The 26,404-nt window shown below is 34.9% G+C and overlaps 1 protein-coding gene across 2 annotated transcripts; it reads right to left on the bottom strand.

Moving 5' to 3' along the window:
• Positions 1–478: 478 nt before the first annotated feature.
• LOC149782765 (uncharacterized) lies at positions 479–25,794 on the bottom strand. 2 transcript variants are annotated; one of them, XM_089934259.1, is made up of 5 exons: positions 25,646–25,794; positions 21,734–22,478; positions 14,128–14,263; positions 8,711–8,843; positions 479–7,377 (listed from the first exon to the last, which is right to left on the bottom strand). In XM_089934259.1, the coding sequence occupies exons 2-5, from the start codon at positions 22,471–22,473 to the stop codon at positions 7,292–7,294; spliced, it is 1,095 nt and encodes a 364-aa protein (XP_089790385.1). In that variant the 5' UTR covers positions 22,474–22,478; positions 25,646–25,794; the 3' UTR covers positions 479–7,291. The 2 variants fall into 2 exon arrangements, with proteins under 2 accessions (XP_089790385.1, XP_089790386.1); XM_089934260.1 differs by lacking the exon at positions 25,646–25,794 and adding an exon at positions 24,200–25,592.
• Between the last annotated feature and the right edge of the window lie 610 nt (positions 25,795–26,404).

Raw genomic sequence — 26,404 nt, 5'->3', positions numbered from 1 at the left:
ACAAAAATCATTTCCTAATTTACAGACATAGATGATGGACAAAAGGCCATCCCAAAAGCCATCTTTGTCTATGACGAGCAGAGCTAAAGTATAAAAGCATTCCTTTTCATCTGAGAGTCAGTGAAATTTTAAGACTGTACATATATGCATTGTAACATGATCCAGATCATGCCATTTCAGTCTTATTAAGAAACAAAAGTTGTTTTTCCAGCGCTGGAACAGTAGATATTTCCAATGTCACTTATTTTGTTAACACAAAATAAGCTGGACTTGAAGCTGGAGAAGAGGCTGTGGACAAAGATTCAAAAGTTTGATATGATAGAAGAAACAGTTCAATTCAACAACTGAAAATGAAGCATGACATTCTAAAACAAGTCTCCATTAGCTGATGGAAAATCTGCTAACTCGTTGTCTTAAAATCATCTATTTGTCAGGTATGGTGAAAGTGGAAAATAACCCCAAACCTTCAAACGAAACATTCATTTTTTACAATACATTTTATTGCTCTAAAGATTGACAATAATTGTTATCAACTAAATAATGAATATGTTCATTCAAAAGAAAGTTCAAGATAGGATCATTTAAAAGTCTACAAGTGGCCATTAAATTCATACTGTATGTATAACTTTGGGTACATCAAGGAGTCTCCTCAAAACTGAACCCTAAATATACAGGAATCCCTTCCAAGTTACAATTTATGTGGTGGTCATACCATCATTTTCCCTACATTAAAATCATTTTTTTCCAGTGAGCCCAAACCCACCAAAACATCTGAACCCAAATTTCATCTGTACACTAAAAAAATTCCCATAAAACCAAAGCTCACTTAAAATTCAGAAATATTTTTTGGCTGCTAAATTTCTGCCATACATGGTACCAGATAATTTATGGTTCACAAACACCAGTAGGCTTATCGTTTACAAAAATGTCTCATGGGCATGCAAGGTTAAAACAATAACTGACATGTACCAACACATGTTAGTTCTGACAATATGCTAATCTGAAATCATTACACCATAAAAAAGAGCCACTTCTTATTAATAACTAAATGTCTGTAAATTATCATTGGACTATAATCAGTTTGCAGTTAAATTATAAAAGTATCAAATTCTTTAAATGTTTCATGAGATGAGGACTGTATTCCTATGTGAAACAAGCCTTATTTATTAATGTGAAAGAATGATTTTTGGAAGGACGATACATTTTTCATCTCAGCTAATTTCAATTCAATGATAAAAAAATCCCCCAAAACAGCTTAATTTGTGCACTCTAAATTATGCATATTCAGATGTTCTCATAATTGCACAATCATCTCAAAATTGCTTATAAAATAGTATTGTTTTCACATCCATGAAGCACAATGTTAACAAAAGCCCAAAATCTCGTCCAAGGAAGCTTTCATTTTGAGGGGTTTCACTGTATAAGGTCATGCCACTAAACAGAAAACAGTAGTTTTCACATCTGTGAAACACAATGTTAACAAAACCCCAAAATCTCTTCCAAGGAAGCTTTCATTTTGATGGGTTTCACTGTATAAGGTCATGCCACTAAACAGAAAACAGTATTGTTTTCACATCTGTGAAACACAATGTTAACAAAACCCCAAAATCTCTTCCAAGGAAGCTTTCATTTTGAGGGGTTTCACTGTATAAGGTCATGCCACTAAACAGAAAACAGTATTGTTTTCACATCTGTGAAACACAATGTTAACAAAAACCCAAAATCTCTTCCAAGGAAGCTTTCATTTTCAGGGGTTTCATTGTATAAAGGTCATGCCAACAAACAGATACTATACATATATGCAGTCATGCTACTAAACAGGTACTCTAGTAGTTCAGGCCACTAAATGGGTACTAATATATATATATATATATATATATATATATATATATATATATATATATATATATATATATATATATATATATACATGTATATATATTCAGCCAAGTAAGACAATTACAGCAATGATTTTAAATTAAATTCAAACTTAGCAAAGATAATGTACATCCAGTCAAAAATGTATAAAGAAAAGATTATCTTGTATCTTACAAAATAAGTTCTCAAGTTAAATACTGCAGTTCTAACAAGATTCCCTCTGGAAAAGAAAATGTTACATTCACAAAAGAAAAGTTTGCAGTGAATACTACATCTTGATGCAACATTTTTCAGATTAATACATTTATGTAAATAAATGAAATATATATATATATATATATATATATATATATATATATATATATATATATATATATATATATATATATCGAGAGACAGATTTTTTGGAAGATTTGTTTTTGTTGGTTTTAATGTCACTTAAACATGCCATTGGCTATATCCTGCCAAGGAAATGGGAGATGGGCATCTTTTCCAAGGACACTTCAAGACAGCTGACCCTGGCTGGCCTGGATAGGTACTAAACTGATGTATTAACAATTCTTTATGACATACACTATAATCTGAACTGATCTGACCCTGCCTTTATTATACATGGTATAGTCTGAACAGTGTATCTGACCTTTTTCTGTGATATACAGCATAGTCTGAACAGTGTATTGGACTATGTTTTTAATGAAAGGCTGATCTATATTTTTATGATATATATAATCATCAGAACTGATGTATTTGACCTATAGTGTGATATACAGTGTAGTCCGTACTGACGTATTTGACTGTTAGTGTGATATACAGTGTAGTCCGTACTGATGCATTTGACCTTTAGTGTGATATACAGTGTAGTCTGTACTGATGCATTTGACCTTTAGTGTGATGTACAGTGTAGTCCGTACTGATGCATTTGACCTTTAGTGTGATGTACAGTGTAGTCCATACTGATGCATTTGACCTTTAGTGTGATGTACAGTGTAGTCCGTACTGATGCATTTGACCTTTAGTGTGATATACAGTGTAGTCCGTACTGATGCATTTGACCTTTAGAGTGATATACAGTGTAGTCCGTACTGATGCATTTGACCTTTAGTGTGATATACAGTGTAGTCTGTACTGATGCATTTGACCTTTAGTGTGATACACAGTGTAGTCCGTACTGATGCATTTGACCTTTAGTGTGATGTACAGTGTAGTCCGTACTGATGCATTTGACCTTTAGTGTGATGTACAGTGTAGTCCGTACTGATGCATTTGACCTTTAGTGTGATATACAGTGTAGTCTGTACTGATGCATTTGACCCTGTTTTTATGATTTACAGTATAGCAGGGCTCTAAACTGACCTGCTAATCATGGTTAGTGATTTTACTAATCAGTAAAACCCACCACTAATCAATTCGGGCAGCGAGAATTTGCACCATAAGAAATGGTTGTTAGTGGGCATGTCCTTTAATGGTTAATCGGTCTGTTTATTGCGCTAAATGTGTACCTAACAACTTCCTATAATTGATAAGGCACAATAAATGCTCGCAGCACAAATGAACAGGTGTTAAAGTCACTATCAGGTAATTTAGTGTGATTATTGTTAAAACTGTCTCGATGAACATGGAACTATGGTGTACTGTCCCTAGGCACTGATTTCATTACTTACGATAATAAAAGGTGCAGAATCGTGACCAATCAGAAAAGGCTGTGTGTGTTCAATGACTAGATAAATAGTCCAGAATATAGTGAACACTGTTTAATATTTATATTGTTGCTGATAAACATATGCTGTGACAACTGTAAACATGTGGAAGTATTTGCAAGATGTACAGCTGCAAGAGAAGCAGGTAGATAATGACAAGAGGAAGCACAATTACAAATATGATTAAAGGAAGAGATTATGTACTAAAAATGTTAAGAAACTGAATAAAAATAGCTTAATTATTACCCAGAAGAGGCTGAGGTGTTGTGCACATTTTGCGCTGAGAATGTGGAGAAATACTTAAGTGTGCTGGTTGCTTCATTCACTAGTCTTGCTGGTGAAATTACGTTGTTTTGGGGCTTTTTATGTTTAAGTTAATGTTAATGAATAATAGGTTTTGAAGTAGAAACTCAACTGGCTTCTGTTTGATATTAGCAGGATCAGTGAAATCTGGGCAGAATCAGTAAACATCTTATTTTGGCAATCCTATGGTTTAAAACAAAAAAATCCTTCTTTTCAGCCCTAGTATAGACTGGACTAATTTATTAGACTTTATAATATACAGCAAAGTTAAAAATACATATTTATCTCTCTTTTTTATGATACAGAACACAGTCTGAATTGATGCATTTCACCATGCTTTATTGCCTACACTGTAATCTGAACTGAAAATGCTTTTATTATATATACAGTAGTGCCCCTCTTATAAAGCCACCCCTAGTGCAGCAAGGAAGTGGCCTTATAATGAGAATGGCCTTTCTAGAGGGGGATGACAAATGTGAATAGTAAATACATATGAAAAAGTCACAACTAATTTAATTCTAAAACATTTAATATTTTCATTTAAAAATCACATGCATGTTGTGAAATCAATGTGAAAAAAACTTTTATCATTTTCAAAAGAATGTTATGAATAATCATTGATATAGATTTAAAATTACCTTTATAATAATGTTACAGATCACATCATCTGTCTCCAGTAGACACTTCAATACAATACATGTATATATGTTCCTATGATATATTAGGCTTGAAAACTTTATCCAGTGTCATTTGTCCCATGCTTTCTACAGCTTTTCTTTTATCTTTTTTAAGAATATCTCGTGTTTTCATAATTGTGTCCACAAGTTCAACATTGTTTGTTGCGAGGCCATAATCCATCAATTCTGTGGAATGTAACCATGCTGTATGCAGTATAATGCACTGTTTGCCTGGGTTTGGATTGTCACACGTGTCACTGTCACAGTCACTTTCCTCATTCTGGCATGTTTCACTAGAACTTCTGGCACCTTCTGTCATTAATGACTCCCAGTCATCACTAATTGTGTTCTCTGTAGCTAATGCATCATCACACTGAATACAATCCTTAAGGGTTGTTCCAGGTGGTATAAGGGAAAGATAGTCCTCTTCATCCCAGTGTTCCTCCTCTGCCTCTGCCACATTTCCGAAAGCACTTTTGAACCATCTCAGCTGTCAGGACATCTGATGCTGATGTCAGCCATTGGATTGCATCCAGCAGATTCACTTTTTGTGCTATCTCTGATGCAGCTGTTATATTATCCATCAGGAACAAAACATGTCTCAGCAGCTTTTTCCTGTAATTCAATTTGACCGTCTGGATTATCCCTGCACCCAGGGGCTCAAGTTTTGAAGTTGTATTTGGAAGAAAGTATGAAACCTTGACATTTGACAAATTCAGTTTTGGGTGTGTAACACAGTTGTCGAGAAAAATCAGGATCTTCCTGTTCTGCACTTTCATCTGCTGATTAAGTTTTTTGATCCAGGGCTCAAATATCTGTCCTGTCATCCATACTTTTCATTTGCCTCATATGTAACTCTCAAATGTGTCCGGCTATATCCCTTAAAGCACCTTGGATTTTGCACTTTTCCAATCACCAGTGGCTTCAGTTTCTCACCTGAACAACTGGTGCAGAGAAAAACTGTAAATCTCTCCTTTGCTTTTTTCCCACCTTTACATGCATCCGCTTTTTGTACGAGCGACTTTTGTTGGTAACAGTTGTAAAAAAACAAACCAGTCTCGTCACAATTAAAAATATCCTTGCTGTCATATCTCCTGCATATATCGTTCAGTCTTTTGTTCCAATCTTCGACAACTTCAATATTAACATCAGCAGATTCTCCACTAAGGACAGAACACTTAATATTGTGTCGGACTTGAAATCTGTGCAACCAACCGTTACTTGCGGTAAAGTCGTCATATCTCATTTCAACTGATAAAATTATTGCCTTTTCTTGGATCATTCAACCAGTGAGTGGAATTTTCTTAACACGCGCAGTGCAAAACCATTCAAAAATCTTGCCATTCAAATCAGGATACAAACATCTCCTGGCTCGAACAATCTTCCTTTCTCCATCCATTCCACATTCGCATTTCCGCAGAATTGTTTCCCTATCTTTCACAATGTTTTTTATCTGAGTCTTTCTGACATCAAATTTTTCTGCCAGGATTCTCGAACTCTCCCCCTTTTAGGTCAGTTGAATTACTTTTACTTTCTCTTCTAAACTGAGAATTTTTCTTTTCCTCAATGGCATGTTGAACTTTTTTTTAGCATTAACTTATTCCAATGTTGCCAACTACAAGACTGATAAAACAATTTTTCTGCATTTAAACAAATTGCCATGTGTTTTTAAAGGAAGTAATCGTGTCACGTGATTCGTTAGTCACAGTCTGGTACCCTATTGTTTTTATACATTTCTTTACACAATGCAAGAGAAACCAAAATGGCTTTGATATGTACCATTAATTAACATCACACAGATTTGACCTCGAGGCCATTAGGAGTTGTGATCTTGATTACTAATTATCAAAGGTGAACAAGCTCAACATCTTACTAAGGGAAGCCATAAAGGCTATCAAACTATCTTCCTGCTTACTTGTGTATGTACAGCGATACTGCCACTTCTCAACTATTACTACTGTTCAATAATTGTAATCTTAACAATTATTAGAGTGATTAAACTGGACATCTCATAATAACACAGCAGTATGGCTAATCGGTTGACATGTACTTACCCTTTTATATGGATTAAAATTTGAGTCTTTCTCGGTTTTATGGAATAAATGTGGCTTCTGGTGAGGCGTAAATGATATATTAACCATTAACCATAGCGGTACAGAAACAAAAACCTGACATCAGGAAACAGAAATCGGACTACTTAACACAAGTTATGAATAAAATACTGGTTCTGGATACATATTAAAATAAAATGCATCCGCTTGTGAGGGGTAAATTTTATATTATTGCACTAATATGCTGGCTACTGGTTGCGTTAGCCGTGTGGCCTTTCGTGAGGGGTACTATTGAACACAAAATCATTGGTGCTAACGGATTCCGGCCGTAAGGAGCGGGTGGCTGCTGGTCAGGGGGGTCGTTCAAGAGGGGACTACTGTGTGTGTGTGTGTGTGTGTATATATATATATATATATATATATATATATATATATATATATATATGTGCTGAACAGTCTGAACTAATGCATTTCACCATGCTTTAATGCCTACACTAATCTAAACAGTGTACTTGACCTGTTGTTAATGACATAGTGTAGGATGAACTTTTGTATGTTTCTTTGTGAGATATAGATAGGATCATCAGAACTGATGCATTCAACCCATATTATGATATACTGTACTGTCTGGTCCTTTTTTAATGATACACAGTATATTCAGAACTTCTGTATTTGAACCTGTTTTTCAGTCATATTCTGAACCAATGGTGATACTGATATCATTTCCAACATTAAGTGTTGCATGGAACCAGCTGTTTGTGTCCAGGACAACTGAAATTTACAGAGAAAAAATTTATTAAGTATATTTTATTGGTATAGTAGTGATATAATTTTGCAGATTCTGATCAGTAAAAGGTCACACATTTTTTAAAGTTATTTACTGGGACTGCACACAATCTTTATAGGTTACTGCATTTGTATGGGAAAATATGAACAAGTTTTTCAGATGGAATACTGCATGACCTTGGGAGCGTAGTATATCCATCCAACAAAATGAGTTCATATTTCTCCATACAAATGTAGTAAACTTTTTATTATATGCTCATTTTCTTATTCTACCTAATGCTTAATCAGATTAACAAAATACACTACAAGAAACAAAGTAACTGAATGTACGCCGTATTCCAAACTAAATACAAAGCGCAGATTCATCATTACACAACAAAAACATTATTAATGCACACATAACTCCACCCAGATAAGTTTGAACTTAGTCGCGCGCTAGACATAACTTTCGAAAGAAAATGGCATGTCTAGTTGAAATTTGGAGTCATATTGTGAATGAATGCGCATTGCAACAACATTTCTTTTTGATCTGGAATCAACAGTGAAAACAAGACTTCAATCAGGAGCTATAAACATATTGAAATGTATGCTTCATCAACTTCATTTCCATCAATGTAATATGACACTGCATGCTACAAAACTTAATTATATCTCAGCAGGTTTTTTATCCTCCATGATGGAAATGATTTATGACTAAATAAACATATGTGCTACACATACTGTAATTTATCCTATAGTTCAATGACTTCTACTCCGTTCACTTCTTTCAGTGTTCTGCAAGAACCTTGCAAATCACAAACTAACGATTTACATTTGCAATTAACATTCTGATTTAAACTTTTCAAATACTGTTTTTACATTGTAATTATATTTTTAAAACATTGAATTCATCTAGCTCTGGTCAAATATTCACCAAATCATTCAATGAATGTGTGAATTTCTGTATTAAAGTAAACTTATTTCTAAATGTTACATATCTGATGATGAGATTTAGGTCTAACTTACGCCTTGGGTCTAACGCAACAAGTTTATATAACATTGAACGAGGTCAACAGTGTGGAGCTTGATGATGAGGCCAAAATCTTAAGTCTAACACAACACAGTCTGTATGACACTAAATGAGCTGAACAGGGATGGTGATGATGAGGCCAAAATGTTAGATATAACATTACACAGTCTGTGTGACACTGAAAGAGGTAAACAGAGTGGAGCATGAAGAACTTAGGTGGTGGTGGTGTAATTACTTTTAATTTGTCTCTAATCTAGTTTTTTTTTCTTCTCATAAGTGAGTTCCTCTGCTATATACTAGTGTACTCACTTATCTCTCCTGGATATACAGTAGCTTGAATCCTTGCTGCACACTCAAAGTAGCATTCTGGTGGTGGTTCCAGTGTCCACTGCTTGGTACCTGTAATCTGTGCCTGCCATGAGGGGTGACCTACATTGTCAATCTGAAACATATGGCAAGTTTTTCTTTTGTTGGATCTTGATGACAATTTTGTGTGTGTCTGTGTGTGTGTGTGTGTGTGTGATTTGGATTTTTTGTATGTAGCTTTAACAATTTTACAGTCATATCTCTACGACGTCTGCAGGTTGGCATTATATAATGATATCTAGCACTGGAGCATCATGCCACAGACATGTAGCATGATGTCCCACCCAGTCGCATTATTCTGACACCAGGCCAACCAATCCTACTACTAAGCTCTTAATGCTAAGCGCCAGCTGTTAGTACCATTTGTATAAGTCTTTCGTATTACTCTGCTGGGGTTTGAACCTGCAACCTCCCGTATCTGTGGCAGATGCTCTAACCACAAGGCCACCAGAGTGGTGATGACAATTGTAACACTATATTGGCTATATCATACCAAAGAAATGGGATCTAAGTGCTTTTCTCAGGCACACAGGGGCAGGCAAAAAGGACTGACTTGGGTGGGTACTGAACCTGCAACCCTTGGACTACAAGTTCATTGCTCACCACATGAGCTACTGAGCCTCCCTGTAACATGTAACAAAAAGTGCAATAGAGTAAGACATGCAAAGGCTAAAAACAGCAGTACTATGTATAACTTTCTATGTGGGCACTAGTAAAGTATTAATATGTCTGGAGATTGTTGACCAACAGTTTCAATGGTCATTTGGTCAAGGTATACCACTTCGAACTAAACTTAATGTGTAGCAATCATTATGTTCTTATTAGACTTGTAACAGACATGACGTCTTACATTTAGACCCCAAAATCTATCGATTTCTTTATTACTCTTAAGTGTAAGGCATCCACAACCTTTGCTCAGGAAACTTCTTCTAGAAAATAAAGTAATCCTGCAAAACCCCATTTTTTCCAACTATATTAACCTCAACCATTGACCTTTTTGTCCTCCAAATCAATATACATCTTAAATACATTTAATGCAAGCCCTCCACAAACTTCAGTCAAGATAGGTAATATGGCACCAAAATTATTATGCAGAAACCAATTTTCTTCTTGTAGTCACAGTGACCTTGATGACTGACCTCCAAATCAACAAAGTGCAAGTAAATTTTTTGAAGAAACCATTTTTGCTCTTGCAGTCACAGTGAGTTTTAACTCTTCAACTGTCTTCTTCCTTTCCACTGCATGCCATCCACAAAGTTTGATCCAGGCTTTGATACAGAATTAATGTTTGTGTGTGGAAAAAAACATTTTTCTTATTTCAGTCAGAGTTGGGGCCCGGAGTGGCCGAGTGGTCTAAAGCACTCTCCATTATGAATCACTGCCATCTCACCTCTGTCTGCATGGGTTCGAGTCTCAGATTCGGCTAATGTGGGTATGTAAGAAAGCTTGCCAGTAGCTTCTCGTGAGTCGGTGGTTCTTTCCGGGGTTTTCCAGGGTTCTTCCTCCACCAATAATACTGGCCGCCATGTATAGCCTATCGTGTGCTGAAAAATGGCGTTAAACTATACAACAACAACATCAGTCAGAGTGGATTTTACCCATGACCTTTTGATCCCAAAATTGATAGGTTTATCCCTTACTATAAGTGCAAGTCATACAAATGGATTAGTAACTAAAGATGATGAAGAGATCAATTTATTATGTGGAACCGTTGTTCTTCTTTCAGTCATAGTGACCTTGACATTTGACATTTTGACCCTAAACTAAAGCCATTTACAAAGTTTGGCAACTGTAGATGATGGAGAATTTGTGCAGAAACAACACTGGTAACAGTTGGACAAATGGGTGGATAGCAGAATGATGAATGAAAATCATAGCAAATATGGCAGACATATACAAAAGTGGGAAGTAAAAAAATAACTTGTCGTGTTTGTTTTTTTTCTTTGCTGATACATTGTTACATATTCTCAAACGTGCTTTCCAATAACTTCAAGAAGTAATTTAAACTGCAAGAAATACTACACCAACTTGTTGATACCTTAGTAAATAAATACTCTTTATATTTTTAGACACTTTTTCCCTTTTGAAAATGAACAATTTAACATCTATAAATGTTTTATTAAAAAATGTTCTTCTGTCCCACTGACCAAATCAGCAGCCAAGCAGCATGTCCTCACATTTTTCTCTCTTCTTTCCCTCCACTACCTGCTGATGCTAACACCTAACCTGCCATTATAAGGTGGATCAAAACTGACTCTCTAATCCACAGCTATACTGGACAGAGGTATCATACGTTTGTGTAAATCTGCCAAAATGCATCCCAAGTTATGCATGGTAAAGAAGCTGCACACCAGTAAAAAAGGCATATAAGCACCAATAAGATTTTGTACATGCTTTTGTTTGTAACCTGCAGGAAACTGATGGCTTCTACCGTTGTGCAGAAGAAAGGCAATTTTTTGCAGATTGTTCTTCTCGACAAAGATTGTTCTGCCATTTTTAAAAATGCCTGAAACATTTCATTCTGTTGCCCTAGATTCTTTTCAATATTTATAACAATTATTTCTTTTTCATTTCTCCTGTAACCTGGCTTTGTTGTAGGGGTGCCACTGATGACTTTCTGACCATCTCTCTCTCTCTCCATTTTGGCCTGTTCACTACTACTCTTTGGGGCTTTGCAAAGTTCATACCTGTCCACTCTTTGATGTCATCTTCCCATCTCGTATTCTGTTTGCCTTGTTTTCTCATTCCTCTCACTGTGCCCTGTAGGATTGTCTGTGACATGCCAGATGAGCATAAAATGTGACCATACCATCTTAGCTTGTATTTCTTGATGGTGGTGAACAGATCTTCATATGGTCCAAGTGCACCTTGGATTCTAATGGGCACCTCCTCATTAGAGACATGGTCAAAGTTTGAGATTTTCAGGATCATTCGCTAACATCATGTCTCTAATGGATGAATTCCTCTCCCTAATTCTACTGTATGGGTCCATGTCTCAAATTCATACAGGAATATGGACATGAACATGAAATAAATAAGTGTAATATTACTGTACTTCCAAATAGGTTTCAGGCTAGCCAATGCAGTTGTTGTCTGTGCGATCCTGGAAAGAACCTCAGGTTTTTTAACCATAATCAGCGGTTACCTAGATACTTGAAGATTGTCATTGTGCCAAGCTTATAAATGTTCACTCTTATTTCGTTTTGGATACCACTTGGGTTGTTTGTCATTAGCTTGGTCTTTTTTTCAAAGCTGATCTCCATCCCATACTTTAGTTATGCTCTTCTTAATCTGTTGTTAATCTCCCATATTTTCTGCTCCTTCATGGTTTACTTGCTTCCTTCTTAGTTTTCTCGTCATATCACAGAGGTTGAGGACATCTGCTTTGATCCAGGACTTCTTTATCCTACAGTGCTTGCCAAGGATCATGCTGGCTATGCCTATTACTGCATTGTTCAAAGTGTCTAGGCTTATGTCTTCAGCACCCAAATTGTGAATGGTGCAAATTTGCCACCTACTCATGCTTCACGTGCTTGTGCCACCCTTGGATCATCACATTTTTCTAGTCCAAAACTAATCATTACCTGGCTTGGCTTCTTGGTCTTCCTCGGATGAAATCTGAGTCATGGTCACTTCCTATGTAAGCTCCTAGGAAGTTAAGTGTTCTGGCAATGTTAACGCTAGACCAGAAGCACTTCCTCACCAAGATGTAGTCAATCTGGTTGTGATGTTTTCTGTCTGGACTGTGTCAAGTCCCTCTTCTAGATAGTTTGCCAAGGGTGTTCATTAGCACCAGGTTATTGTAGATGGAAAATACAGGAGCTTGAGTCCTCTCTCACTGATCTGTTCATTAGAGTATGGACAGCAGACTTCTTGCCAGTCTGCCAGTGTATCTTTTCTTACCATGACATTCTAGTCTCCTTGAATAACTAGAATATCCTTCGTGATTTTGTGGTTAATGAGTTTGAACTGGTTGTAAAAGTCATCCAAGTCATCCACTCCTTAGTCATCATGTTTAGATGTCTGGTTGGAGATGTCATCCACTTCTCTGTCATCATGTTTAGAAGTCTGGTTATACAAGTCATCCACTTCTTTGTCATGTTTAGATGTTGGAGCATAAACCTCAATGATGAAATGATATATAAACAATTTAATGACACAAAAGCCCCATCCAGGCTATGTAAATATAAGATCAAGTAAACATAAGGTCCAAATATCATTAGTTTTAAAAAGAAAACGCAAAATCTCTACAAAGATAAGTGTGCACTATGTGATAAAAGAGGGAAGGTGAAAATGAGTTAAAAATTCTGCAAAATAGAGTTAAGAAAGGATAAAATCCTTCAATTATAAAGTAAATTTTTTGTATTCTTTAAGAAAAAACACTTTTTTTGTAGTTGTGACATTATCAAAAAGCTGCTAAAAGAGGATATACATAAATAATTGGCAGAAGTTTATACCCTCAATAAGAATGCGTTTAACTCCCAGTGTACACATGCAGGTGTTGTTCTTGTTGTTGTGGGGTTTAACGCGATTTTTCAGCATACGATAGGCTATACATGGTGGCCAGTATTAATGGTGGAGGAAGAACCCAGGAAAGCCCCGGAAAGAACCACCGACCCACGAGAAGCTACTGGCAAGCTTTCTCACATACCCACACTGGCCGAATCCGAGACTCGAACCCACGCAGACAGAGGTGAGATGGCAGTGATCTGTAACGACGAGCGCTTTAGACCACTCGGCCACTCGGGGCCCCACATGCAGGTGTACCATCTAGTTGAGGTTCACCTGTAGGAGGCAAGCATGTGTATCCTATATGCCAACAAGAAACTACTACGGTACCTCATCTTTGATGACAGTTCCATACGAGGAGGGAGCATACTCTAATATAATGTGTTCCATGTTATGAAGCTTCTTTGTTGAGTTTTCGTTGTGGAGTCTGCACTATTTGTAGAGTTTTTACTGTTTGCGGAATCTTCATTGTTTGTTGAGTTTTCAATGTGACTGTGAATTCTTCTTTGTAGAGTTTTTATTATTTTTGCTGTGGAAATTTCATCATTTGCAGAGTTTTCACTGCTTGTGGAGTTTTCATTCCATAAATATGTATCTGATAACTGATTCTAAATAAATAAAAAAATGAAAAAAAATTATACTACCTAAGAAAATGGAAAATTTAATCCAATTAGCACTGGAATGAATAACCTATGAAATTAGGAATGAGAACATATATGTATTATATACTATGCACAACCAATGCATGAATAAAGAAGTAAAATAATTTGGTATCTGAATTTTCTTCAGTATTTGTCTGGGCATTACAGTTGGATAATTATAATTTTATTAGATGTGTTTGATGGACTTACATGCATGTGTGCTCCATAACCAGGACTGCCCATGAAGATCCAATCTGTTCTACTGGACTCGGAAGTGACTGGCAGGAAATATGGTCGTTTGTAATGCTCACGGAGGATGTTAGCAGCCAAAAAGTCACAATTGCTCCTAGGGAAAAAAGATGCCATGATCATTTGATGTACATATTCATGGACACAGCAGAAAAAGAACCTTGTTTTGGTCCAGTTCTTGGGATTTGCGTGTGTGTGATTTTGGATTTTTTAAAACAGATTTAACAGATTTTCAGTCACACTGCTACAATGTCTGCTGTGTGACAGTTTATACTCTCTTGTACAGGGAATCATGCCACAGACTTGTAGCATCATGTCCCACTAGTCACATTATCCTGACACCAGTCCAATCAGTCATAACATTAACCATTTAATGCTGAGTGCCTATCAAGGCAGCTGCTTGTACCACTTTTTTAATAAGTCTCTGGTATGACTCAGCCGGGGTCTGAACCCACAACCTCCTGCATCCAAGGCAGACGCTTTAACCATTAGGCCACAGGAGCAGTCCAGTTCTTGAGAAATAACAGTCATACTCACACTGTTTCAAAATTTAACCAACATTTAGAAAGGAGGAAAAAAACTGCCTTTATAAAACTGAAGTTTTGAAAATCTATCTTTATGCCATTATCATTTTTACACTACATGATAATGTGGGTTCCATAAAGCATTGGTTTAACCTGTTGATTTTTTATTTTAGCCTCACGGTGTGAAGAAAGATGTTGTCCAGGAAACACAACTGTTTCTTTAACAAACATGAAGTTTATTTTAAAAATGAGATATTCTGTATAAGATGTCCATACCATTGATGTTGCAGAAATACACAGCAAGCGCTTGACCACCAAGGTATCTAAGTCCTGCAGTCAACTATCCATGTTACTACACTGTCGTGTGGATTTTGGAAAAGGATGTGATACATGACAGTTGTTTCTAGAACTCAAGTTTCAGTGATAATACCAGGTTTATTCTAAAGCTTAACATCTTGGGGGTGGAGGTGTTAGGGAATGGGAGAGAGTAATTCACAATACATTAAAAAATGAAGAAATTTTCTACCTATCAAGTGAATTTAATGAAGAAACAAAGGCTGGGATTGCAATAATTTTGGTGTGCAATTTAAGCATATCCTTTCAACCTTGTGGCACTGCTGTTAGGAATAAGATTGCATCCTACAAATGTGCATCTTAGGACAGATTTTGCAGTTGTAACAACAAATCATGCTTTTGAAAGAGAGCAAAGCTTGCCTAAACATACCCATATATAGTTATAACAAGAAATGAAGTTGTTGGAATAAAAGTAAATAGAACTATTGGAATAACAGTAAATGAAGCTTTTGGAATAAGAGTAAATAAAGCAATTGGATACTAGTAAATGGAGCAATCTGAATAATAGTAAAGGGAGCAATTGGATTAATAGTAAATGGAGCAGTTGGAATAATAGTAAATGGAGCTGTTGGAATAATAGTAAATGGAGCTATTGGAACAACTGTAAATGGAGCTTTTAAAATAACAGTAATGGAGCAATTGGAATATTAGTAAATGGAGCAATTGGAATAATAGTAAATGGAACAATTGGAATAACAGTAAACGCAGCTATTGGAATAACAATAAATGGAGCAACTGGAACAATAGTAAATGGAGCAATTGGAATAACAGTAAATGGAGCAATTGTAATAACAGTAAATGGATCAATTGGAATAATAGTAAATGGAGCAATTGGAATAATAGCAAATGGGGCTATTGGAATAACAATAAATGGAGCAATTGTAATAATCGTAGCTGGAACTATTGGAATAATAGTAAATGGAGCAATTGTAATAACAGTAAATGGAGCTATTGGAATAACAGTAAAAGGAGCTATTGGAATAATAGTAAATGGAACTGTTGGAATAACAGTAAATGGGGCTATTGGAATAATAGAAAATGGAGCTATTCGAATAATAGTAAATGGAGCAAATGTAAATACAGTAAATGGGACTACTGGAATAATAGTAAATGGAGCAATTGGAATAACAGTAAATGGAGCTAATGGAATAACAATAAATGGATCTATTGGAATAAGAATAAATGGAGCAATTGTAATAATAGTAAATGTAACAATTGGAATAATAGTAAATGGAGCAATTCAAATAACTGTAAATATAACTAGTGGAAAAATAGTAAATGCAGCAATTCTAATAACAGTAAATGGAGCAATTGGAATAATAGTAAATGGAACTACTGGAATGATAGTAAATGGAGCTATTGGAATAATAGCAAATGGAGCTATTGGAATAATAGTAAATGGAGCAATTGGATTAAGAGTAAATGGAGCAGTTGGAATAATAGTAAATGGAGCTATTGGAACAACTGTAAATGGAGCTTTTGGAATAACAGTAATGGAGCAATTGGAATATTAGTAAATGGAGCTATTGGAATAATACTAAATGGAGCAAATGGAATATTAGTAAATGGAGCTGTTGGAATAATAGTAAACGGAGCTTTTGGAATAACAATAAATGGAGCAATTGGAATAATAGTAAATAGAGCAATTGGAATAATAGTAAATGCAACAATTGGAATAACAGTAAATGGAGCTATTGGAATAATAGTAAATGGAGCAATTGGAATAACAGTAAATGGATCTATTGGAATAATAGTAAATGGAGCAATTGGAATAATAGTAAATGGAGCTGTTGGAATAACAATAAATGGATCTATTGGAATAATAATAAATGGAGCAATTGTAATAACAGTAAATACAGCAATTGGAATAATAGTAAATGGAGCAATTGGAATATTAGTAGATGGAACTATTGGAATAACAGCAAAGGGAGCAATTGTAATAACAGTAAATGGAGCTATTGGAAAAACAGTAAATGGAACTGTTGGAATAACAGTAAATGTAGCTATTGGAATAATAGAAAATAGAGGTATTGGAATAATAATAAATGGAGCAATTGTAATAACAGTAAATGGATCTATTGGAAATGGAGCTATTGTAATAACAGAAAATGGAGCAACTGTAATAACAGTAAATGGATCTATTGGAATAATAGTAAATGAAATGGAGCAAATGGAATATTAGTAAATGCAGCTATTGGAATAACAATGAATGGATCTATTGGAATAATAATAAATGGAGCAATTGTAATAACAGTAAATGTAGCAATTGGAATAATAGTAAACGGAGCAATTGGAATAATACTAAATAGAACTATTGGAATAATAGTAAATGGAGCAATTGTAATAACAGTAAATGGAGCTATTGGAATAACAGTAAATGAAGCTATTGGAATAATAGTAAATGGAACTACTGGAATAATAGTAAATGGCACTATTGGAATAATAGTAAATGGAGCAATTGGAATAATAGTAAATGGAACTATTGAAATAATGGTAAATGGGGTTATTGAAATAATAGTAAATGGAGCTATTGGAATAATAGTAAATGGAGCTATTGGAATAACAGTAAATGGAGCTATTGGAATAACAGTAAATGGAGCTATTGGAATAACAGTAACTGGAGCTATTGGAATAACAGTAAATGGAACTATTGGAATAATAGTAAATGGAGCTTTTGGAATAATAGCAAATGGAGCTATTGGAATAATAGAAAATGGAGCTATTGTAATAACTGTAAATGGAGCTATTGGAATAATAGTAAATGGAACTATTAGAATAATAGTAAAGAGAGCAATTGTAATAACAGTAAATGGAGCTATTTGAATAACAGTAAATGGAGCTATTGGAATAAATGAAAATGGAGCTAATGGAATAATAGCAAATGGAACTATTGGAATAGTAGTAAATGGAGCAATTGTAATAAGAGTAAATGGATCTATTGGAATAAAAGAAAATGGATCTATTGGAATAAAAGTAAATGGAACTATTGGAATAGTAGTAAATGGAGCAATTGTAATAACAATAAATGGAGCTATTGAAATAAAAGTAAATGGAGCTATTGGAATAATAGTAAATGGAACTATTGGAATAATAGTAAATGGAGCTGTTGCAATAATAGTAAATGGAACTATTGGAATAATATTAAATGGGGCAATTGTAATAACAGTTAATGGAGCTCTTGGAATAATAGTAAATGGAGCTATTGGAATAACAATAAATGCAGCAATTTGGAATAATAGTAAATGAAGCAATTGGAATAATAGTGAATGGAACTATTGGAATAATAGTATAATTGAGCAGTTGTAATAATAGTAAATGGAGCTATTGGAATAATAGCAAATGGAGCTACTGGAATATGGCAAAGCTTGACTACACATACCTATATGCAGATATACAATGGAAGAATTTTTTTTAAATCATTAATTAATACTTAAATATACGAATTCACAGAATTAATAGTTAAATATACGAATTCACAGAATTAATAGTTAAATATACGAATTCACAGATGAACAATATTTCATAAGGTACCAATTCTAGAGGATTTGTGGTTGATAGTGACTACAACCCTAAAATGAAGTACAAATACAGGCCCCATTCCCCACATCCATGCATTAAGTACCAAAGAAAATGTTATTTTTCACCAAAGCTAATTTATACACACAAAAACATATAAACTTATAGTACTTCTCATACTTTTTCTATTCTTATATTTTACAAATTAAAAGAAAAGTAAATCCTTATATTGTATATATTAAAAACAAACAAATCTTTATATTTTACATATTAAAATCATAAATTCTTATATTTTCTCACCAGAAAATTATCAATTATTCAATGATGCAGTACAGCATGGACACCAGCTACCACATTACAGCAGAGATCCCCTGCAATATTACACTAAAGTTTTAGTAGAGAATATGTGATTTTCGAAGACAATGGAGTCAGACTCTAACATTGTTCACCACAATACTTAAGCAGGCAAGACAGGCAAGACACAACATTCAAACATATAATGGCAATTTAGACACATTATTATTATCAAAAGATTCATCTGAATGTATCAATTGATGTGAAGGATATATATGTGACTTGCACAACTTTAGTGCAAAACTTCTTGAACATTATTCACTATAATGAGCCAAGATGTGTGGCAACACAGGCGAGACACATAGAGACAAGCTCCTGGTGTGTGTGTGTGTGATTTGGATTTTTAACATAGCTTTAAAAAAATTTAAGTCATATCACTACGATGTCTGCAGTGTGACAGTTTATAGTGATGTCTAGCATTGGGGCATCATGCCACAGACATGTAGCATGATGTCCCACCCAGTCACATTATCCTGACACTAGGCCGACCAGTCCTAACACTGACCTCTTAACACATTAACCCCTGAGCCAAACAGCTAGGCAGTCCCCTGAAGCATACTTGCAGAGATCACCTAGAGCAGTGTTAGCCTTTCCAGTGCCTGTATCCCTGAGACTAGCTGACAGCAATTGGATTGCAGATTTTTATAGAGGGGCTACTTACAATAAAATTGTTATTATTTTATTTGCATTCATTTAATTCAGCTCAAATTTGGCACGGCAGTTCTCAATAAACTTACATACATAATGGTATAAATTTCATGCCACATGCACAAATAAAACTAATGCATGATGGTGAAAACAAATGATGTACTTGCCAATTTGCTTCTCTTGCCGTGAATAATCGATAAAATCCATTATGAATTCACAAAGAATTATTAACACCATCAACACATGAAATAATTATATTTTATGTACACAAAAATTCCACTTGTCGTCTCTTGTAAACTAAACATCCTGTGAATACTGTACACAAATGGGCATATTTTATTTGCTCTTTACTTACCTTTCTTCGTAAGAATTCTCACTGAAATTTTTAAAACTAATAAAACACTTAACAAACCTTGAACTATGAACACTCATGTTAACAACGTATATTTCCCAAACATTTATTCAACGATTATTCAAAAGAAAAAAGAAGCTCCACGAAATCAAATGCATTTGCATCAGGGTCTAAATCCGTTGCTGGTCCTTGGTAAGTTGGTATAGCCTCTTGTCAATGTGTGTTTTATCATTTACGATCATCGATCAGCTCTACTTTCATTTTCTTCTTCTTCTTCAACATTCTCATTTTCGTCACTACCGCTGTTATTTTCAGTAGCTTTTTCGATGTCACTATCAATCTCGTCTGATTAAAATCCAGAAAATTATCCATCAGAATCCGTCAAGAAAAAGTCTGCTCCTAGAGGCTGATTCTCATCAATTTGCATCATTTTGAAATCGAAATATTTTCACTAAATCAACTGATATCGAAGTGAAAAAAATTTCCCGCTGTTCAGCAATGTGCGCTCTATCTATGTAAGCTAAAATTTGATTGGTTAAACTGCCTGCATTAGTAGGAAATGGCTTTAAATCGACCAATGGTTTGCGCCGAGTTAACTCGTCGTGCGGGAGAAAGGCCTTGCTAAATACTGCCTCTTAAACTCGGCGCTCGGGAGACAAGCTATGCAAACTCAGCCACTTTAGCGAGGCTCGCGGGAGATCAGGGGTGTAAAGTACGACGAGTATACTCGTCGCCAGGGGTTAATGTGTTAATGCTGAGTGCCAAGCAAGGGAGCTGTTAGTACCATTTCTGTAAGTCTTTGGTATGACTCAGACAGGGATAGAACCCACAACCTCCCACATCCGAGGCAGGAAGCTCCTGGTATATCGGTGTCTAAACTTTTCTATAAGCTCATAGTAATATTTTAATGTTCCAGTTGAATGAAGCTAAAACTGTTCTTGAAAATGTGTGGATCTATTGGAATAATAGTAAATGGAACTATTGGAATAATAGTAAATGGAACTACCGGAATAATAGAAAATGGAGCAATTGTAATGAAAGTAAATGGAGCTACTGGAATAATATTATAAAATTAATGCAAAAAAATATGACTACTACATTGCTCCATACTTAAACACATGTCAAAAAAATTGTCATTTTCTTAGTCATATTGGATTTGTTTTATTATTTGGTACAAAACATTTTCAATTATGCCTTTGCTACTTGTGACAGTAATACACTTTTGTACCACACAATCAAATGTATCTCCTACAAACTATAGAAAAGAAAATATCATCTGCTGGCATCTATATAAAATATTAATCACATATTAAGCTATAAAGTAAGCTATAAATCTATTGTGTCACAGTGACCTACTTTTGACCTAAACCTTAAAATATGCTTTTGTTGATGTCACTGATGATAATAAAAACATTGCCAATATGACCCGAGGGTACAGCATAAACACCCAGTGCCTGTATGCGGAACAGCTAACAAATGCATATATTATAGCAAATTCTATTACAACTCCGGTGGCCAAGTTGTTGCGGGTTCAAACCCTGGCCCAGTCATATCAAAGATTTATAAAAATGGTACTAACAGTTGCCTCACTAGGCACTAAGCATTAAGAGGTTAGTGTTAGGACTGGTCGGCCTGGTGTCAGGATAGTGTGACTGGGTGGGACATCAGGCTACATGTCTACAGCATGATGCCCCAGTGCTAGATATCATTATAAACTGTCACACTGTAGACATCATAGCGATATGACTGAAAAATTGTGAAAGCTACGTTAAAATTCCAAACCACACACACACACACACACAAATTCTATTATACATACCATCCAATATACCATGGATCTGAGCCATCTTTCATATGTGCTCTCTCCTCACTCATGCTAAAGACATCACGCAAATTTTTAAAGTTGGTCTTGTATGGGAAAAACTGACAATTGGCTTCTGTATTTTCCATCACAGGACTGTCATCTGTGTAAATCTCTTTAAAAAATTCAAAACTGAAGACTTCTGGTGCAGTCCATGATTCTGTACCATCTGTGATAATAACAGGATGACCTGAGTATGCATATTTATTTTCAAACCCTTCTGACGTAATGTTTGACACCCTATCTACCGCTGTTATTCCTCTGCATATTGCACAATCAACAGGTGGCCGGAATACATCGACTACAGTTTCCGGGAGATTTATGATACAAGGCTCTCTTTCAATGTCAGTATCATAAAAGTCAAACCACAAAGAAAGTACTCTCTCATTAGTAATTGGCCACTCTGTACAATACACAAAAAGAATACACACAATGAATGCTGCAAAGGTGCCAACAACTGCCTTGAAATATTTTATGAATGAAATCTCCTTCTTATTACAAGAATTAATAATTTCTTGCAAAGCATCCAGTTTTTCAAAATCCTCACCCTTTAAGCCAAGTTTGACAGCCTTTTGATATAATTTCTCAAATAGCTCTTTGGGATCTTCTGAGTCAATTGGCTCTTTGGGGTCTTTTGAATCAAATGGCATTGATTTCTTGACATCTGCTCCCGTGTCTTTGCTGTTCATTTTTGACATGAACCCTGAAAACATATTTGTAAAATTATGTTATAAATTACAGATCAGCAAGATATTGTTGTTTTTGTTGTTATTGTTGTTGTTGTTATAGGGTTTAATGCCATTTTCAGCACAAGATAGGTTATACATGTCGGCCAGTTTAAATAGTGGAGGGAGAACCCAGGAAAACCCTGAAAAGAATCATCAACCCATGAGAAGCTACTGGCAAGCTTTCTCACATAACCACATTGGCCGAGCCCTAGACTTGAACCCTCACAGACAGAGGTGAGATGGCGGTGATCCGTTCAACAAGATATAGCAGTATCCTCTGTTTATAGCTAAATCACCCAAAGGACATAGATTTTGCTTCCTGGTCCCGAAGCTGATTGGCCTACAATATAAAATTCTGAACTTTCCACTTACAAATCAAGGATGGACAAATTCAAGATATTTTACTTGCTCACAAATTTTCATAAAGCTGTACAAAAATCCAATATTATTCCATCATAATTTATACAGTGAAAATTATGAGCTAGTAACTGGAAACCTGTCTTGCCTATACAAATTTGTAACTTGGACTTGGCTGATAGACTTTTGATTATTCCAGCCAGGTGAAATTAAAACTTATTTGTATTTTCTTGCCGTGTACTGCTTGAAACATTTATAACTAAATCAGATTGTATAAACTTTCAAACTGGGCACAGTTAAAGTATTAATAATTGAGAACAGCATAATCTTACAAAAAATGTTGCCTTGTTTATAATCAAATAATTTTGCTTTATGAACATATTTCAGTTATCTCTTGGGATTTGTAATAGATGGGTTCCACCGAATGCATTTATCAAATTTGACCCATTTTAAATGATCTCTTAATGCGCTACAAATATTATATAAATTATCGAAAAACCTGATTTTTCTGCAGGAATATACACTGTTGCCAACATTAGGCCACACTCTATTAAGACAATTTGTCATTTCTTATGAAATCCCACATTAAAAAATGCTGGTAAAAAGAAAAACAATTAAAAAAATAAATCCCTCTAACATTTTGTCTGAACCCGTCCAATAATATGCATGGTGATTTATTTTTTTTAAATCCACAAAACAAATATCAGCACCTGGATACAAAGTACAGACTGAAAATTGATAGTACATAATTAATTTTGCTCTGAAATATTTCAGGTTATAAAAAAGACAATTTAAACATTTTCCCCTTCTCACCAAGTTTTCTAAAAATCCCAAAAAACTACCAATTATTTTGTTGTAGCCTTACCTACCGGAATTTATCCAAAGTCCTCTATCCTGTGTTCAAACTGAAGTAATGTTAGGAACACTAGTTGCCTGACAATTTATACACTCATTTACTCTGGCATATTCCCTAATCTGATGCAAGCTAACTAGGAGAAAAAAAATCAATATTCTATTAACCAAGAAATGTCAAGTCCATAATACCAAAAATGCAACTAAATTAACTTCAATCATGCGTTAAAGTTTCATTTAAACAAATCTCTCCATCTTAGGTAGAAGAAAAAACTTGAGGAGCCAAAGATAAATACTTTAAAATGCGAATATTAAAAGATTAAAAAAAATAAGTAAAAAAAATGCTTTCCCTCATTATAATGCTGTTTGTGGAAGTCTGAGCACAGCCCACATTATACTGAAACCGCCTTATAACGAAATACATTATACATATACTTTATATAATTTTACTGCTGTATAATGAAATGGGATCTATAACCATACTTACCTAATAAAAGGAACTGTAATATAATGAAGGGCTTTATGATGAGGGAGTGCTGTAATGGATTTCCAGTATTTTCAAAGCAAGCTATTATTTCTGAAATAACAACATAAACGCAAATAGTGGGATAAACTAGACACAGCTCAAGGAAACCCAAGAGCTTAATACCATATAGATCCTGAAAACTTAAACGAGAGCTATCTCTAATGGTAACTGGATATTTTTGTTTCCGTTTGGTACCAAACGTTTAACAGTCTGTCTAGACCCCATAGATCCGACAGGATCAAACGGTAGGTTCAGTGATCATTCATTCCCATCATCCAACCAGCTGCCTCCTCATTACCCTCCCAAGATTTATTACATACCAGGAATAAAAAGGGTGTGTCTCTTCAACAAACTGCTAATAAAAGCAAAAACAGAATTATCTGGAGATAGAAGGATGCTACTACAAACTTTTACACAATATATCACCTATTACAATTAGACCAGTAAGTAGTCATCCATCTTTTTTCTGACATTACTGGTGGTGGAGACCAACTGTACGAGGCACGATTTGTGCTGAAGTATTATAAACTGAAACTGCTGTGGAAGGCAGCATTATGATTACCCCAAGGTAAGAGTAACACATGGAAATCATCCAGACAGTGAGATATCACTAGGAACTGCCTTACCTTGGGGTGGTGCTGCCTTTCACAAATTCATCAAAAACCCGTCAATAACCAATGGATACACATGTTCTGTTCTGACAGGGATAAATACTAAAAAATAACAGTGAGTGTTCTGAAGGATTTAATACCATGGGCCAAAAGAAGTGAAATTTTACATACAATCTGCATACAAGAGTCAGTCAAATTAAATTTATTAATAACTTGCAGCCCAATTTTCTGAGAGTAAATTGTTAAAAACTCAAGCACAAATAGTGTCAAGCACTGTTGAAGTACACCACCTGTAATGTCAGGAAAAAAAAAAGAAAATACCAAATTGTTGATCTACTATTAAACTGACTTTTAGACATTCATATTGAACTTCATGTATTCAACAAGGTCAGCCTTGCCACCAATAATATAAAAAGCACTTTAAAACTTCAAAGGGTTAAAGTGTATGTAGCATTTGCTGTATACAATTACAAATTAGGTCAGCTTGACCTATATAGATGTAATAAACACTATCATTGTATAATAGCACCTCTAAGCGCGAAAGACAACGTTGCACCATGTTCATGAAACCTTTACGGAACTAAAGCCTCTTAAATCAAGAAATAATGAATGGCATTAAGTTTAACCATACACCGCGTCACCGACCCGTTATCTTTCAGTCAAAAATGCAGCAAACAAGCCAACATGAAGAACGCTTATCTATTGTTTGTAAACCTTTAGCTGTTAAAAATATATATAAAAATTACACTAGAATCCCTTCAAATAAATAAATTTAAAATAAATAAATACTGAATACCGAAACTTATTTCGGACGAGAAGTCAATGATGGGTACATTCGTTAGACTTAAACCGCCTACATGAAATGCGCGTGCGCTTCTTGGTCTTTAATATCCAGCAACAGTCAATAAATCGAAAACAGGTGATACTATTCAACGGCTATTTTCATTTACACTTCAATTTTAATTTTCAATGTTGTAAGGAACGAATGCATGCTGAATTGGACTATGACTATTGGACCAAATTACTGGCGAATTCAAAGCAAACACCAGGCTAATTCAAACCAGTTGAAATATTATATAGTATTTATAAAAATAAAAAAATTAAAAAATAAAAATTAAAAAATTAAAAAAAAATGAGCAAGAACATGAGACCTTTTTTCAGATACAACATTTATTTATAGTTATTGTAAACGTGACGATCATAGTGGTTGTTCCACCATATGTGTGTGTGTGTGTGTGTGTGTGTGTGTGTGTGTGTGTGTATATATATATATATATATATATATATATATATATATATATATATATATATATATATATATATATATTCCATTTACATAACCAGTTTGGTCGTTGGATATTATTTCGTTCGGTACTGACTTAATTCGTTTGCAACACATCCTAATGCTAATATTTATATAATATTAAGTAGAGAAATTGGACGCCAGTTCCTTGGGTGCAGTTTTGGAATTCTTCTCCTTGGGTATGCAAGTTATAATGCCTTGTCTCAAAACAACTGAGAATGACCCAGTTTCATATGCTTGATTAATTGTTCC

Source organism: Sinohyriopsis cumingii, chromosome 15, assembly GCF_028554795.1.
Source record: "Sinohyriopsis cumingii isolate HCF-2022 chromosome 15, ASM2855479v2, whole genome shotgun sequence".
Lineage (NCBI taxonomy): Eukaryota > Metazoa > Mollusca > Bivalvia > Unionida > Unionidae > Sinohyriopsis > Sinohyriopsis cumingii.
The sequence above is the reverse complement of the archived record's forward strand: the minus strand, read 5'-3'. Positions and strand labels throughout refer to the sequence as shown.

Excerpts from the sequence above, each read along its gene's own strand:
- LOC149782765 (XM_089934259.1), bottom strand. The coding sequence starts at position 22,473 with ATGTCAAAAATGAACAGCAAAGACACGGGAGCAGATGTCAAGAAATCA. Across the intron at positions 14,264-21,733 it reads GATCCATGGTATATTGGATG|GAGCAATTGTGACTTTTTGG; the intron begins GTATGTATAATA and ends TTTTTTCCCTAG. Across the intron at positions 8,844-14,127 it reads GTTATGGAGCACACATGCAT|ATTGACAATGTAGGTCACCC; the intron begins GTAAGTCCATCA and ends CATATGTTTCAG.